This window comes from Thunnus albacares, chromosome 15 (assembly GCF_914725855.1).
Source record: "Thunnus albacares chromosome 15, fThuAlb1.1, whole genome shotgun sequence".
In the NCBI taxonomy this organism is placed as follows: domain Eukaryota; kingdom Metazoa; phylum Chordata; class Actinopteri; order Scombriformes; family Scombridae; genus Thunnus; species Thunnus albacares.
The window spans coordinates 19,089,241-19,107,273 of record NC_058120.1 but is presented as its reverse complement, the minus strand read 5'-3'; the positions used below and the strand labels follow the sequence as shown (position 1 = coordinate 19,107,273).

General features: G+C 38.6%; 1 protein-coding gene across 1 annotated transcript in view; it reads left to right on the top strand.

The window, feature by feature from the left end:
- uggt1 (UDP-glucose glycoprotein glucosyltransferase 1) overlaps positions 1-18,033 on the top strand; it is a 33,214-nt gene that overhangs the window by 10,982 nt on the left and 4,199 nt on the right. The window contains exons 12-37 of the mRNA XM_044375191.1: positions 1,618-1,709; positions 2,266-2,416; positions 2,896-3,015; positions 3,108-3,193; positions 4,835-4,970; positions 5,080-5,211; positions 5,657-5,821; positions 7,939-8,059; positions 9,118-9,216; positions 9,962-10,056; positions 10,646-10,852; positions 11,000-11,131; positions 11,268-11,398; positions 11,481-11,576; positions 11,810-11,912; positions 12,037-12,116; positions 13,086-13,275; positions 13,728-13,886; positions 14,049-14,134; positions 14,295-14,379; positions 15,828-15,916; positions 16,114-16,218; positions 16,364-16,448; positions 17,060-17,242; positions 17,428-17,588; positions 17,725-17,839. Of these exons, the coding sequence (XP_044231126.1) occupies positions 1,618-1,709; positions 2,266-2,416; positions 2,896-3,015; positions 3,108-3,193; positions 4,835-4,970; positions 5,080-5,211; positions 5,657-5,821; positions 7,939-8,059; positions 9,118-9,216; positions 9,962-10,056; positions 10,646-10,852; positions 11,000-11,131; positions 11,268-11,398; positions 11,481-11,576; positions 11,810-11,912; positions 12,037-12,116; positions 13,086-13,275; positions 13,728-13,886; positions 14,049-14,134; positions 14,295-14,379; positions 15,828-15,916; positions 16,114-16,218; positions 16,364-16,448; positions 17,060-17,242; positions 17,428-17,588; positions 17,725-17,839 (3,204 nt within the window). The remainder of the gene's footprint in view (positions 1-1,617; positions 1,710-2,265; positions 2,417-2,895; positions 3,016-3,107; positions 3,194-4,834; positions 4,971-5,079; positions 5,212-5,656; positions 5,822-7,938; positions 8,060-9,117; positions 9,217-9,961; positions 10,057-10,645; positions 10,853-10,999; positions 11,132-11,267; positions 11,399-11,480; positions 11,577-11,809; positions 11,913-12,036; positions 12,117-13,085; positions 13,276-13,727; positions 13,887-14,048; positions 14,135-14,294; positions 14,380-15,827; positions 15,917-16,113; positions 16,219-16,363; positions 16,449-17,059; positions 17,243-17,427; positions 17,589-17,724; positions 17,840-18,033) is intronic.

Here is an 18,033-nt window from a genome sequence, read left to right as displayed (position 1 = left end):
TATATTATTGGTTTTTATCTATTGTTACTGGTTATAATTAAATTTCCAGTGAGGTTTATTGTTCAGATTGATTTATCCTTATTTTCTGTTACTGCTGTTTTATATTAAAGTATTTTTTCAGGGCATTTTCTACATATTACATAGTGACAGCTGACAGGAAATGAGGAGAGAGAGGTGGGGTGATGACATGTGACGAATGTCCCTGGCCAGACTCAAACTGGGGGACATTTTGAATACATGGTTAAATCCCCAAACCACCAGGAAGTCCTGTTACTGTCATATTTGATATTAAAGATTTATTTACAGTTTCAAAATATCATGTTTCAGTGCAAACTTGAGGCAATCATTGCCAAAGTTTTTGTTCTGTCACTGTGTTTGTTAGCGTAAAAAAAACAAATATCAACATGTATAATATTAGCAGATTATTATTTTTAAAATTAATTTTCTTCATATCTCACTATTAGTCTCAAAAATAGTAGATTCGACAAGTTTTCTTCATCACTGCTGCTTGACTTCTTCATCCTCTTTCATTCCTCTGTCTTGCCGTTTTCTCTTCCTGCTGACTGTGTCGTGCTGTGGTCAGGGATAATTTAGGTTTAGCTGTTTGCCGATCTAATCCAATAAAGGAGGAAAATAAAGAGAAAGAGAAAGCATTATTGCATACAGCCACCACAACGCCGCAGCCTCTTAGCCGTCTTCAGGGAAATATCTCGAAATGAGAACTGCGCTTCCTGTTTTTCTTTTTGTTTCTCTCACCTTTTTATTATGTGATAAATTGTAAACAACATCTGATTTGAAAAGAATTCAGTTTCTGACAATGTGTTTGGCTTTGCCCTGCTAATGGAATAGGTAATCACCCCTTTTTCTTGTCAAATTTTTTTTTTTGTTTGTTCCACTCCTCCTCCCTCACGCTCGCATTATCTTGGTGTGCAGACAGGAGTTTGGATGGGTGAAGGGGGCGAACGGCAAACGTCCTAATTACTGAATCAGTGATTCATTCGGCAGGCGCAGTGAGTCCTGCAGCGAGAAATGATTATTGATTGAAGTAGTTTGGACACATGAACTTGCACGCAGACATTCTCTCTCCCTCTCTCTCTCACACACACACTGTTTAAGTGGGATGAACAGTATTTGTGTTAATCATGTCTAGTTGTAATTGCAGTGTCTGGAGTATGATTAATCTGATGTCTTTGTCTTTCTGTAATGAGATTTGACTGCGCCAGAACGACTTTGAGCTTTCCTTTGCCTGTTCAGACTCACACAAACACTCACAGGCTAGACACACACACACACACACACACACACACACACACACACACACACACATCTACACCCTTTCTCTGATAATTAGATTTGTTTAGTTTGGAGTTTGATTGCTCTAAACAGACTGAAAAACAGAGCTGTCACTGCTCGTTTGGAGCTTTCGACGTGCTTTGTTACGGCTTTGTGTTGACTGGTGCCTCCAGTTTTACAATCTAATTGACTACGCAATGTCCGGCTTTGACGTTACCTGCTACGCAGCGTGGTGATCTGCTCAGCTGGAGTTGAATGAGGAGTTTTAGGGTTCGACGTGAAGAGGACATTTAGTCGTGTTGACGCTTCTCTCTCTCTCCATAGTTTTTCAAAGGAACTCTCGGGCTGCAGCCTGGGGATTCAGCCCTGTTCATCAACGGGCTGCATATAGATCTGGACACACAAGACATCTTCAGGTACACACACACACAATCATAGTCATATATGTATGTGTATATATGTGTGTGTGTTATTATCATTCAGTTAATAAACCGTGTATCTTTTATTTCAATCTTTTGTAACCTATAAAATCAACATTTATATTTTTAGTCACATTTAAAGGGCAAATGTGTAAGATTTAGGGGGATCTATTGAATATAATATTCATAAGTATGTTTTGATTAGTGTATAATCACCTAAAACTACATTTAAGAAGTAATAATCAATGAATATTTGAAAATTTTGGGGTTGTTTTTAACAATTCAAATTAATTGTTTACCACAATCATTGCAGATTAATATTTGACAGGTTTCAAATTATATGTTTAAAATCTGATTTGCATTTGTTTTAAATTTAATATTCAGAATAAACACATATAATACCCCATTTTTTGATTTAAAAAAATGAAAATCATGAGCCCTAGGTATAAATCTTTCTTACAAGTAATCAACTGTTAGCAGTTGCAACACTCATGCTCATTTTTTACACTCACGTACTCACTCTGACTCACCTCTGCCCCCTTGTTACCTGCAGCGTGTTTGAAGTGCTGCGCAGCGAGGCCAGGGTGATGGAGGGTATGCGCTCTCTTCACATCGAGACGCCCTACATCCACGACATCCTGAAGCTCAACGTCCAGCCCTCTGACTCCGATTACGCCGTCGACATCCGCAACCCCGCCATCAGTGTAAGAAATCACGTACTGTATGTTCACACACAATCAAAGCCTCTTCGACAAACAACAAAGCGATGTTGCTGTCGATCAATTCATGGTTCTCACATGTCCTCGGAAATAAAAAAATGCTCTGAAATGGAAAGACGAGTTGTTCCTGGAAAGATTTTTTATGTGCAATAAAGCTTTTCAAGCCTCCAAATGTTTTTTTTCATGACAGCTGGTAGCTAGAATAACAGCTCTGGTCTGTGATGAAGTCACGTTTAAGTTGTATGAGATCACATTTTCAGACTGATAATGTCTTTTAAAGTTTGCTGCAAACACATAATACTTTGCTAGCTTACGTAATTGATTTTTTTTTTTTAGTCCCCACCAGTTGAATATAATTTCTTGTATGCACTAATAAATAAATAGCAGCCTTGTTTGCAGCTGAGGTCACCATTTATTTATACCTCCTTTCAACCATTCTTTCTTCAATCCTCTTCGATTTTTAGTGGATTAACAACTTGGAGACAGACCACAGGTACAGCTCGTGGCCCTACAATGTGCAGGAGCTGCTCAGACCGACCTTTCCCGGAGTCATCAGGCAGATCCGCAAGAACTTCCACAATCTGGTACGACCCCCGCCCGATTAATCAACCCCTCGTGAATCCAAATATCTGAATGTTTGTCAAAAATATCAATATATATGTTGTGTGTTTTGCAGGTGATGATTCTGGATCCAATCCAGGAGAACGCTGCTGAGCTCCTGAGTGTTGCAGAGATGTTTTACTCGAACAACATCCCGCTCAGGTTTGTGTGCAGAGCTGTGTGTAGAGAGTTACTTGTAAAAAAATAGATTCTGTATATAACAGGAGGAGGAAGCGCTGCATGGTTCTGATGGCTCATATGACAGGTGCTCTTTAGTGGGGAAGGTTAAAATACAAAAAAACAAAATCCAGGATATTAGATATTTGTTTGATATTTGTCTTTAAGTGGTGCAGACAACCATGGAGAAAACAAAAACTAAAGCACTCCGTCTTCAGGTGAAATAATATAGTGAATTTATTCTTGGAGCATATAGGCAATCAAGCAGACCGACGCGTATCGACTCTAAGTCTTCATCAGGGTCTGACAAACACATAATCAGTCTGAATTATATACCAGCTGTGGTTGGCATTCCTCTTAACACATAAGGTCTCATAAATAACCAATAGGGGGCGCTAAAACAGAAGCATAGGCCTCATACATGCATACATACATACATCTACAATAGAGTGTATTAACAATACGTGATTTAAATCCTGAAAATACAGTGAAAGAAAAAATATATGTCCGTGCCCCAAAACGTGTGAAACCAACTTTGCATACTATCAATCAATCTCAACATCATTTATCAATCAACTATCAATATTAAATGAGCAATAAACATTATGTACATTTATTGTCCAGTGACTATGATCAGTCTATATTTATAGTGTCTTTATACTCACTCACTTGAGATGTGGATATATTTATTTATTCCTTTTACACGCCAGTTTAGATTTGTAATAAGACTCTCAGCACTTTCTTGAATTATTTGGTCATTCAGCTGGTGATCAGGTAATTAATTGTCAAGCTGAGATTTGTTTATCTACTCTTGAGTCTCATGCAGTTTTCTTTGTCGGTGCAGAAGCACTTACTGCAACTCATTGCTTCTTTTGTACATATATTTATATAATCTTTTTGCCTGTTTTAATTGTACATAATTATTTCTTCACTGAAATTAATTGAATTTATTTATACTATGTGTAGTTGGTTTCACATGTTTTGGGCATGGACATGTATGTTTTCTTTTTTTTTTTTTTTTTCTTGAATATTATTGTTTATTAGTATTTGTTGGGTATTTTCTGTATTTTCAGGATTCAATATGTAACCTAACACGAGGCTTTATGTGTTAGGAGGAATGCCACCCACAGCTGGTATATAATTCAGACTGATTATGTGTTTGTCAGACCCTGATGAAGACTTAGAGTCGATACGCGTTGGTCTGCTTGATTGCCTATATGCTCCAAGAATAAATTCACTACATTATTTCTCTTGAAGACAGAGTGCCTTATTTTTTCAAATATCTTGCAAGACTTCCTGGATTTTGGCTGCATGTGTTTAATATTAGATGTATTTTCTGATGAATGCGGGGATCATATTTTTTATTATTCCCCAGTTGCTACAGAAACCAAAAAAAAAAAGACGTTGCGGTGCAGTCGGGGTGTTTATTTAAAATCCATTTTAATTTAAGAGTTTAGTCAGGCAAGGTTTGGGAGACCTTTGATACCTCTCTGCATGTGGCATCTTGGGATGGTCAGTTTGTTTGAATACTGATGAAGCAGACGGCACACACTCTGCATTTTAACTGACCAATATACATACAAGAGTCTGTCCAAGAAACTTAGGTAGTCTGTGTTTGTGTTTTAGGATCGGGTTGGTGTTTGTGGTGTCGGATGAAGACGACATAGACGGTATGCAGGACGCAGGTGTGGCGTTGGTCCGAGCCTACAACTACATCAGTGATGAGGTGGACAGCCAGAGCGCTTTTGAAGCTGTCATCTCGGTGAGTCGACCTTTCACAAACAGCGTGATGAAGACCTGTGGCTCTTCTTAAAACTTTCCTAATGAGAAGAGCATTTAGTCTTGATGGTTGTCCCTTCCTCTTCCTCTAGATGTTTAACCGCGTGCCTATTGGTGGTAAGCTGAGTGTTGGGGATGTAGTGAAGGTGTTGGAGAAGAGGTTCCCATATGTGGAGGTCAGCAGCGTCCTGGGAGCCGACTCCAGCTACGACAGCAACAGGAAGGTGAGATGGGCATGACATGTTTTTGTTGATATTAGCAGTCAAATAAAATCAAAGTCTTGTTTTTTTTTTTTAGACTGAAGTAAAAGCAAGACAAAGCAATTTTATTTGTGGCACATTTCAGACACACTGACAGTTTAATGCTTGACAAATTGGATAAATATGTAAAACAATCAAAGTGGATGAAAAACAGTCAAGTAAGGTGGATCTATTATTGAAAAATATTAACAAATTTAAATATTTAGATGAGAGTAAAAAGTTTTTTTGAAATTTGGTCCTAGCCCAGTGATTTGTGGAGGTAATAGTATTTTGAAATGTTTAATCTGACTTCCTGGTAACTAATGCAGAGACTTGATTGTGTTTGACACAAGTCTTCTTACTCTAGTTATGTTTTTGAGATGTTGAAATTTAGGTAAATCTCTACATAAGTCTTTTTTTTTTTTTCCAGGAAGGACGGGCATACTATGAGCAGACGGGTGTGGGTCCGTTGCCTGTAGTCATGTACAACGGCGTTCCTTACCAGCGTGAACACCTGGACCCGGATGAACTGGAGACAGTCACCATGCAAAAGATCCTGGAGACCACGTCCTTCTACCAGAGAGCAGTCTACCTGGTCAGTTAGTGCCCAAACACACACACACATACAAACATACACTTTGATATACAGTCTCTGGCAGCAGCAGTGGGGCAGTGAGCTAAAGCAGGATTTCATTATAGTGTCGTCATAATTAAGTTTAGTGTAATAAAAAAAAAGTCAATAAAGACATGTATTTGATGGCTAACGTTCTGTTGCCTTATATTCATCTTCAGCACAAAATCAATTTTCATTGCAGATTAGTTAACAGTAAAAAATATCTACTGACTGCACGTACGTCTGTGCAGACGACATTTTCAAGATTATTCAATTCATTTCAAAAGCTGTAAATGCTGTAATACAGAGAGATGTGATCATATGCACATAACTCTTACTAGAAAAAACACACTACACACCTTGTTAATATATATATATATTATAAATATAATTTAATGTGACAAAGTACATACTGCATAGTCCTAACAGTACTTGATTTGTGAGGCAGATACCAATATCTATATTTTAGAGTTTTAAAAAAACTCTGACAACGATATATCGGCTGATATTTGTTTTACACTTGGCGTAAACAAACATTTTGAATAAGAATTCCTTAAATTTGGTTATCAAAGAACCGTTATTAAGATAATTAGTGAGCCGGACATTCAACAGTTGAAACTTGTAACGGAGACATTATTTCTAAATTATCTTGACAAAACTTTACTGCAATTTCTTGTTACTTGGCTGCCATATATGCTGAAACTGATATTTATACATATATAATGTTACGACCACTAATGTCAAGGGGGGGAACACAAGGAGTAACATAATTAGGTGACCGAACACCCTTTGTAAAAATGGTAAGGAAAAGGCTGCTAAAACAATTGCAAAGTGTAACAGGGAGAATCATTTATTAACAAAAAGGATCATTAACAGATAAACTGACTGATTTATAGTACAGTATTATAGTAAAAAAAAAAGGAAGCATCTACCAGTTACACAGAGCTATATCAAAGTGCTGACAGCAACACAGAGTATGAACAGCAAAAACTCAGCCCAACCAGCAGCTCAGTGGCAAAATGGGAAGAAGCACTGGTTCAGGGGGGTTGATATACAGCTCCACTGACAATCAGACGCAGTTCAGGTTCGGGCAATCCAAGCAGGCAGAGAGGGGCGTGGCAGACCTGAAACACACAGACAGCTCTCTTCCAAAAAGAGGCTGGGAGAAAGTCAGTGGATGTAACAATAATGTATAAAGTATTCAGAGCCTTTAATGTGTTGTATATTTAATTTTAAATGGATAAAATTGTCAATTTTGCACATCAATCTACACTCAATAACCAATAATGGAAAAGTGAAGACGTGTTTTTAGAATTTCTCTGCAAATTTATGAAAAATCAAAAACTGAAATCTGAAGAATAAAATGTGCAAAAAGTGAAGGTGTCTGAAAACTTTCTGAATCCACTGTATCGTCCGTTTTATCAGTCAGGCTTTAGTTACATATTCACTGATAATAAAACTGCGACTTTGCTGGCAGAGTGATGATACCAAGGATGAAAACATTCATGTAGTTTTGCATGTTTGTTGTTGTTTAATTCGCTGGAGCTACTATAAAATATAATTTAACTGAAAGAAGATGCAAAAAGAAACGAGCCAGAGATCTCTACATGTCGTCTTTCTGATAACATCACAAGTTAGTGTTGGTTTCTTCAGTGGAGTTATGGAGCAGAGTTCATTTGATTACATTATCAAGGCTTGTAGCTGTAGAATACATTTTCTTTAAGGTTGGGTTTTTGTCTTCTCAGATGGATCTTTGTGAGCATGCCATCTGCCGTTCTTTCCTGTTTTATGTCATGCCAGTACTCAGAGGAGCCAAATCTTTCATTGGTTCTTTGAAACCAGTCTGAGCATTTTCTGAGGCCTTTTAAGTACAGTTAGTGTTGTTAACTCTTGTTCTGTTCCTTGGTAATGTTAAATCCAAACTTGTTGGAGGAATACTTCCCTGTCGATACACAATCAGCCTGTAACACTTGGGAGAGCTTTCTTAACTGACTATGGGGGTGAAAAGCGTGCAGCCAAGTACTTCCTGCAACACTGTCGGGTCTGCAGGAACAGTTGAAGAATATCCTTTAACATCTGGAGTCTCATGTGTCTCGTAGGGTGAGCTGGCTACAGATCATGACGTCGTGGACTTCATCATGAACCAGCCCAGCGTTGTTCCTCGCATCAACCCCAGGGTGCTGTCCACCAGCAGAACATACCTGGACCTGTCTGATACCAGTGAGTACACATTAGGCGTGTAAACAAATATGAATTATTCAGATATGAACAGATGTTCTGTATCCAAAAGATGGTTTTCAGTTCAATATTCAGACGTTGAGTGAGGTTCATCTTCAATAACTTCTTATATGTTTTTTTTACCAGAATAGTTGCACGGTGCAGTGATGCATGATAAAGCTTGACTGATGTTGTGCAGGTGTTATTTTTACCTCATAATCTGATATTTAGGCCTTGCACCTTGAAGATAGTAAAAGAAACTAATGGGCTGATGTCTCAAAAGTGCATTTGAAAGATTTTTGAAAATAGACACTTCAGACCAACTTTATTTTCATCTGGACCTCCTCTCAGTTATTCAGTGTGATCCACTGAGCTTTTATGGCCTGTTTTTGTCAATAACTCGAGTTGGAAAATCAACTTTTATTCATCTAGGCCTCCTCCGATTATATACACCACCTCCAGTTTTTAAAGAAATGTAATACAATATTGCACATTTCTGACTGACCTTCTGTTATATTTTTACTATTCATTTCTACCTGGTCTATTAATACCTACACAGCTTTTACTGTATTTAGATAGATAGATAGATAGTTAATTTGTCTTCAAGGAGGAAATTTCTTTCCACTGTAGGTGCATACAAACACAAACAAGTAAGACATACAGAATTATACAAAATACAGGAGTAAAGCTCTTACTAAAATGGGCCTTTCTGCATGAGGATAGTCTATACCTACCTACCAGAAGGAAGAAGGCTAAAGTGTTTTATTATTAATTTAGGTATATGCATAAAATATAATGGGATTTTCTTTATATTTTGTCGGAAGCTAAACTTGAACGTATATGTATGAGGAGTATAAATGGCAGCAGAAAACGATTTAACAGAAAATTTAAAAATCTAATTCTGACCACTTCCACTGTAGGCAAAGCCCACATAAATCCACATACAGATGTTTTTGTGACATAAACAGATACAACCCTGACACATATACATCTTAGCAAAACATCATCTTTGCTGCATGATCCCCGGTTCATTTTTTTTCTCTCTCTCTCTCTATTTGCAGACAACCACTTTGTAGATGATTACGCTCGCTTCTCGACTCTGGACACCAAGGAGAAGAGCACCGCTGTGGCCAACAGCATGAACTACATGACTAAGAAAGGTAACGGTGCCCAGCTGCTCATATAAAAAGCAAAACACTGAATGTAAGAGAGTGTTTGTGGAGTTTCTCAGTGTTTCTGGATAATAATTTGGTCACCTTCAAGCCTAAACACTCTCCTCCTGTATTCTCCTCTTTGCCCTTCTGTCCTCTCCTCCTCCTCCTCCTCCTCCTACTCCTCTTCTTCCTCTTATTCATGTGTTTTAACACTTTCCCTGCATCAGGGATGACCACCACCAACAGGCATGGTAATCACCCTTTTCCTCCACATTATTCCCTCCCTTCCTCACTTGCTCTTTTTCCTGTAAACTACATCGTTGGCGGTGTTTAGACGTGTTTGTAAATCCACCACCGCTCCTCCATCTGCACTGCATTTCTCAGAGGACACAAAATGACTAATTACGCATGTGATGATTGTGTATTTGGGTCTCAAGAACTTTAAAAAAAATGTGTTAACATAACTGCTTACTAAACTCCAAGGGCATGACAGTTTATTCAGTGTTATTTGTTGTAGCTGCATGGAGAATGAGATGCTAAAGGTTTTAATGAGATGTTTCGAAATGAAGCAACTTTAAAGGCTCTGATACAGAGCCAAGATTTGAAACTGAGAATTTTTATAGTATTTATGTTTCCTTCAGCCCAGTGTGGAAGATTTTTTTCTGTGGAAATTTCTGAAGGAAATGTTGCCTGTCTGCTTTGCCTTTTTTGCACCACCTCAGTACAACCTTTCTTCTTCTTTGGTTGTTAGATGACGGCTACATACGTCCTGTGACCTTCTGGGTGGTCGGAGACTTTGACAAGCCCTCAGGACGCCAGCTCCTTTATGATGCCATCAGACACATGGTACAAAAACTATGGCTCTGAGTGACTATGTACCATCTGTTTTAGTATTTTTGTTTACTGAATTCCTCTGTAATAATATTATGATGATATGAACAAACTGCTTTATAACATATTGTCTTCCAAATGAATGATTTCAGGGAAAGTGTTTTTTTAAAAAGGCCTTTACATTTTGGTTGCACACAAGAGTTTTGTTCAATTTAAGACAAAAAAGTGGAACATAGTTCAAGGTATTAATCATAATTTTCATTATTTTATATGTGATTTGCCATACTGTGATATTTAGATGTGAAAAAATATTTTTATTCATATTGAGTTATTGATTTCAACCAAATCTCGCAGCCCTAACATCTCTCAAACTGTAAAATGAGAGTATTACAATGTAGATATATAGTTGATATCATTGCATGACAAATGCCTTGAACAGATCATCTAATCAGAGTAGAAGGCTGAGTAGAAGACATCAGGTGCTTTAAAGATCAATCATAACCTTTTTTTTCTTTTTTTCACAAGATGTTAAGATCAGCTTTTGGCTATTTTACCCTCAAACCAATGACAAATCCTCCACTAACACTCACCTGCTCTGCAACAGAAAACCAGCAACAACGTGCGACTGGGGATGATAAACAACCCGTCGGCCGATCCGTCCGCCGAGACGAGCCGTGTGACGCGGGCGATCTGGTCCGCCATGCAGACGCAATCCGCCAACAACGCCAAGAACTTCATCACCAAGATGGCTAAAGAAGAAACGGCTGCAGCCCTGGAGAAGGGAGTCGACATCGGAGAGTTCGCTGTCGGGGTGCGTTCAGGATCATGAACATATTTATGTAATGCTGTTCTTACTGCTGCAGGAAATTAATAGTGAAACTATGATTAGCCAACTATTCACCTCTCCTCATTTATACTACTTGCTTAAATGCCTACAAGTTATCTATTTTCCCTTCAGGGTATGGATGTGTCGTTGTTCAAGGGTGCATATGATGGACCCAAATATGACTTCCTGCTCTCCCACGCTGCCTACTGCCGAGACGTTCTCAAACTAAAGAAGGGACAGAGAGCGGTTATCAGCAACGGAAGAGTGAGTCACAATCTATAAAGAACATATACTTGAAATGTGGCTACATCACGGACAAATATAGTTTGTACTGAGGTATAAATGTGTACATTTTCCCACAAGTTACTGCAGATATTCAATCAGTACTTCCTGTTTACAGATCATCGGTCCACTGGAGGAGGAAGAGGTGTTTAACCAGGATGACTTCCTTCTTTTGGAGAGCATCGTCCTGAAGACGTCTGGAGAGCGAATCAAAAGCAAAGTGCAACAGTTTGGGATTGAGGAGGACAGGTATGTAGATACTCACAAGGCTAAATATATCATTTTCGTAACGTTTTCAGACTGTGTGAGTTAACAGCAGGATTTCTCTCAGGGCCAGCGACCTCGTGATGAAGGTGGACGCTCTGCTCTCCTCTCAGCCCAAAGGAGAAGCCAGGGTGGAATACGGCTTTGCTGACGACCGCTACAGGTAAAGATTGACAGGGTGACATGATATTTTGAGCTGTATTTTTATTCTTTGTATAATATTCATTACATTGTCCTTGGCAAATATAACATTTTTAAATTCAGCACCTTAGATTTTATAGTACAGAATTTATTGATGGAACTTTTTGGATCTTCTGCAACCTGTAAAATGCTCCAAAAAATCTTGTAAACTCAGTATTTACTTTGCTTGATGATTGATTTCCTGATTTTCGGCAGCGCTGTGAAGATCCGCCCAAAGGAAGGAGACGTGTACTTTGATGTTATTGCCGTGGTGGATCCTGTAACCAGGGACGCTCAGAAATTAGCTCCTCTCCTGCTGGTAGGTGGATTGTTATCCCTCTCTGGACCGCCTGATCTCTTATTGATTTGTCCGTTTTATTACTTCTCTTTGACCTCGTTCCACATCTTATTAACTTGTCTTCGGTGTGCTCTCTAACCCTCAGGTCCTGAAGCAGCTGGTAAACGTTAACTTACGGGTCTTCATGAACTGCCAATCCAAACTGTCAGAGATGCCTCTGAAGAGGTAAAAATATAAGCTTTTCTCTACAGAGTGAACACATAAAAAAACGAGTGAAAATTGATTTTTAAAACTAAAAATGATGCATGAAATTCCATTGGCAGTGCGATCACTCCTGTTTTTTTACTTACTTCGACCAACTCATAAGAAGCAGCTCTTTCTCACTTTATCCTGTTATTTCAATTAAATCTCTATTACAATAAACTTCTTCTGAGATTTACATTATTAATTTACATTAAACTTTGATGATTAGTGACGTCTTGCAGTAGGAAACATAACATTTGATTGTGTGGGCTTTATTAAATCAGTTTGAAAACACTTTTAACCAGGCTGATAAAACAAATCAAGGTCCTCTTACTAGATTTTTCCAGAGCTTTTAACTACAGCTGCAACGATAAGTCAAGAAATGGATTAGTTGATGGACAGAAAATTAATCAGCAGCTATTTTGATAATCGTATCATCATTTTAGTTGTTTTTTAAGCAAAAATGACATTTGCTGGTTCCAACCTCTCAAATGTCAGGATTTAATGGTTTTCTTTGTCTTCTGTGATGGTAAACTGAATGTTTTTGGGTTTTGGACTGTTGGTCGGACAAAACAAGACACTTGAAGACATCAATTTGGGCTGTGGAAAACTATAAAGGGCTTTTTTTCACTGTTTTCTGGCATTTTATAGACAAAATGACAAATTGATTAATCAATAATGAAAATAATTGTTAAGTTGCAGCCCTACTTTCATATCACTCTTGGTTAAGAGCTGGTAAGTGGACCTTGAGTTGGGTTTGTTTTTTCAAATTACGTTTTTAGAAAATCTGGATATTTTTCCAGTGAAAAGCAGCTTAAAACCAAAAACACTGTTTCTTATTTCCGAAACATTGGGTAGAGACATCCAGGATATATGATTATGACTCCTCCGCTTATCATGAAAGTCTCGTTGCTACTTTAACAAGCGATTCCTCTGCGTTCTTCTCTCCAGTTTTTACCGTTATGTGTTGGAGCCGGAGGTGACGTTCCAGACGGACGGTAGTTTCTCTCCCGGCCCGATGGCCAAGTTCCTCGACATGCCTCAGTCTCCCCTCTTCACCCTGAACCTCAACACTCCGGAGAGCTGGATGGTCGAGTCTGTGCGAACGCGGTACGACCTGGACAACATCTACCTGGAAGAGGTACAGCAGTCTGTCTGTCTGGGTTCGATCCGGATGGTGATGGTGGTGAAATATTTAAAAGTGTAAAGCCTCCAGCAATAAACTCTGGCGTCTAAAGTTTATCGACCCGCTCTGTGCTGCTCTCTGAATGAATGTTTTAATTCTGGTGTAATGGTCTATGTTTTAATGTGTATCATCAGTCCATGTTTAAACCCTGCTCCCCAACTACCTGGCCCCCCTTATACTTCAACCAAACTGATATTTGACTACTTTGTTTACTCATTTCATTGGATTTGTTTCATTAATATTATGATCCTGTTGTTAGTCTGCTTGTTTCTATTAATTTTAAAGTTTTCTCTCATGTGTTGAGGAGAGTTTTTCCTTGGGTTTGTTCAGGAGCCGATGCCCTTGACGCTGATTTTTAGGCTGCACGAAATAATTTTGTCCATTTGTCTCGATTCCTGTGGTTGCAGGTGGAGAATATCGTAGCAGCACAGTATGAGTTGGAGCACCTTTTGTTGGAGGGTCATTGCTTCGACGTCAGTTCAGGCCAGCCGCCACGTGGCCTCCAGTTCACCCTGGGAACCGCCTCTGAGCCGGTCATCGTGGATACAATCGTCATGGCAAACCTGGTACATCATCCTGTTTTTTAACACCTTCTTGCAGAAAGTTGCTGAACCATAAACAGCTTTTCAACCTGCTTGCTAAAACCTCTTAATGCAGCATATGTTTTATGCACATTAGGAATTTTTTTTTGTCCCAATCATGTAAATCTCATGTGTTCGTCTCTGTAGGGTTACTTTCAGCTGAAGGCGAACCCAGGCGCCTGGATCCTGAAGTTGAGGAGAGGACGGTCTGATGAAATCTACAAGATTTACAGGTGAGAAAAGAGCTGACTGCACAGGAACTACAAATTGAATACCTGGGAAATTATTGCGTCAAAGATTTGAAATGTCTAGTTAGTTATTAGATAGAGCTTATGCACTCCTGCTTTCTGATCCAATTTTTTTTTTTCTTATTCTTTCTCTTTTCTGTTGCAGCCACGATGGCACAGACTCTCCCGCAGACTCTGATGACATTATAGTCGTGCTGAACAACTTCAAGAGCAGAATCATTAAAGTCAAGGTCGGTTCACTTGTGATTAGGTGATGACAGTGTGTCTGTCAACACAGCTGGGTAATGTCACTGAAATGTTGTCCCCCAAACAAATAAATTCAGATCTAAAATGGTAAGCAGCAGCGTTTCTAGTCTCAGTCCGTCAGCTTTCTCATACATTTTAATGAGTTGAGGAGACTCCAGTCTGTGAGTATTTGGGTGATGCAGAACGTATACAGTATCTGCATAAATTCATGGGTATACATAAATACATTTCAATGGGAAATTTACATATAATGGATGAGCCACAAAACGACACTCTCACTCGGTTTCTGTCGCTTTTATTTCCTCATGTTTAACCGTCTTTGATAGAGTATACAGGCTGCATATCGGCCGGCGGACTAAATCTGCCTAACTTGTGAGTGAATAAGAAAATAAGTTTATAAAAAAAATAATGAAAGTAATTTTGAAAAGGGGGTGAAATAAAAGCAGAAGTCGAAATATAAATGTGTGACCTACAGTGGAAGTGAGTAGAATTTATTTTCCTTGTGAGGATTTTCCTCAGTTTGGCCTAATTAGTTTTCCTTTATAGTATAATACAAATAGTGGCTTGAAGCTCTTATATATGCAGACTTTATATGTGTTTATATCATCCAGCATTTCCACCACAGTGTCATTTTTCATTATCACCACAAGGAGTTGCCAAAGTCAAGTTTTTGTAATCTGACACATACAGGCTTTAGTTCATTTCCTTATACATATACATATACATTATACACAAATACAAATGTGACTCTTATCAGCTGTTACTGTTTCATACTGGGTAATGAACATCTCTGTGCAGTGTAATAACATTAAGGAATTCAAACGCTATGAAAACAATGCACAAAACTGACTTTGTCTAATTTCTAACATTTACCATGTTAATAATTCATTCACGTTAATTCAGATTTAAGCAGGCTGTATATACTGTACATGAAATACATGCATATACTGTATGTAACCACCTACTGTATGTATATAAAGTAACTTTTTACATTACCCATTCAGTATTTACACATATTTGCACTACTTGTATCCTTGTTTACAATTTACAGACTGTTTGACCTGTATATAGACTTTGTTGTTTCTGTATGCACTGTATGTATCTGTATCTATTTTTTCACCTACTTATTGTTGACTTTATGTCCATGTGTGTCTTCCTGAACATTGTTTCGGAAGTGTGTGTAAGTACATTGAGGCCTTGTATGCATAAACATACTTTGCCAGTAAAGCCGATTCTGATTAGCAAACTTATTGAGATAACCAGACAAACTATCAGCAGTCAAACTATATTGTGAAACATAGACCAACTAATCATGAAATTTGAGTAGGTCTTAAAAGGGGCGCTCTGTCATGGAGAGTACTGCTCAGCCTCTTTTTCCAGAACATTTTTCTGGTTATTTAAGTAACTGGTTTTTGAACTGTGTGTTCATCAGGTCCAGAAGAAACCAGACAAGTTCAATGAGGAGCTGCTGAGTGACGGGACCGAGGAAAACGACACTGGATTCTGGAAATCTCTGACCAGGTACAAACCTGCCTTTGTACTTCAGATGTACAAAGACTGATATGATTACTAACTAGTTATCTGTATCCTCCAAGTGCCTGGATGACTGAATAATTGACTCCTTCTAGTCAAAGACGTCTTAAATTTAAAAATTTAGCTGTTTTTTAAAAAAAATTTATTTTCAAAATTTAATGTCAAAAAATGTGTGTTTCTTTCAGAGGGTTCACAGGTGGAGGGAAGACAGAGGAGTCAAAGCAAGATAAAGACGATGTGATCAACATCTTCTCTGTAGCCTCGGGGCATCTGTACGAGAGGTTCCTCAGGTGAGCGTCTGAGATGTGACCAGGCAAAGAAAATGTGATTTTTGTGTCACAGAAATCCTCAAAAGTAACACCTCTAGTTCCTCTGTGTATGAGAACTTCACTGATTTAATTTATAACTTATAACTTTATTCTTCTTCCTTCTCAGGATTATGATGCTGTCAGTTCTGAAGAACACCAAAACTCCCGTCAAGTTCTGGTTCCTCAAGAACTACCTGTCTCCAACTTTCAAGGTAGGATTTTTTTTTTTTTCCCCCTCACTGCTACTTTAAAATCAGCCGGCATCTTATCATTGATGTGGAGATTTTCACTGACAGCTGCAGCTTTTTCTCTGTCCGCCATCTGATGTGGACTTCAAACAGGAGTTCTGAAAATCAAGGCGAGGATGAGATTTTTACTCTCATTATAGAAGAAATTCTCCTGATAAACGTGGAGACTTGAGTACTTTTCTTGGCTTGCAGATCAATTCATCATCTTCTGACTGTTTTTTACTTTTTGCTTTTAGTTTTTGGTTTAAAAAAAAAAAAAATCTGAGATAAGAAATTGATGAGTAATTTTGTTTTAACCCAGATTCCCAGAGTCCATCAAAGCAGCTAATCAAGTGCAAAATATACCCTGTTTTATTCTTTAAACACTATTTCTATCAGATGACATCAGTTCTATAAAGAAATACTGGAGTTGGCTCAGTAATATTTCTAGTTTTCAAATTTTTAAAGCTTCAGGCAATTAAGAATTATTATACTGACAATTTACAATCTTTGGTAAGTACAAACCATGAATTAAAAAACGCTGTCTTCCTAGTTCACACACTGACAGGCTTGTTTTGTGTGTGGTCCTCTCTCAGGAGTTCATCCCCCACATGGCAAAGGAATATGGTTTCCAGTATGAGCTGGTCCAGTATAAGTGGCCTCGCTGGTTACACCAACAGACAGAGAAGCAGAGGATCATCTGGGGCTACAAGATCCTGTTCCTGGACGTGCTGTTCCCTCTCGCTGTCGACAAGATCCTGTTTGTGGACGCTGACCAGGTACGTAGCTGTGCAAACTAGCATTCACGCTACCTTGATATGAATTAATATCTCAGGTTTGGACTGTTGGTCGGACAAAACAAGCAATTTTAAAACGTCACATTAAGCTCTCGGAAAGTGTGATGGGAATTGAAAGTGTCCTGACGTAATTCTTATGTATTATACCTCGGCTTCCTCTCCTTCAGATTGTGCGTACGGACCTGAAGGAGCTGCGTGACTTCGATCTGGAGGGAGCTCCGTATGGATACACTCCGTTCTGCGAGAGCCGGAGGGAGATGGACGGCTACCGCTTCTGGAAGTCCGGCTACTGGGCGAGCCATCTCGCTGGACGCAAGTACCACATCAGGTACGCACACTGTCATAGCACTCAAGTCATGAATGAATGCATGTCTGTCGCCCTCAAACACACTCGCATACACAGACGCACTTTTACTTTATTTTTCATGCATATTTCACGTGTTTCTGTCTTTTATCCTCTGTAGCGCCCTGTATGTGGTCGACCTGAAAAAGTTCAGGAAAATAGCAGCAGGAGACCGACTCAGAGGACAGTACCAGGGGCTCAGCCAAGACCCCAACAGCTTGTCCAACCTGGACCAGGTCTGTGATTGTCCACTTTCCTCATGAGTTACATGCACTTTTATCATTTTAAATTTGATTATGATTATAAAGACTGTCAGACCTGAATATTTTACACTTTTTAGTTAGTTAGATACAAATTGCATAACTTTATATTACTGACAACCATTTTTAAAGCCTATGTAGTTACATTGTATCAATAAATCTCAGGCAGC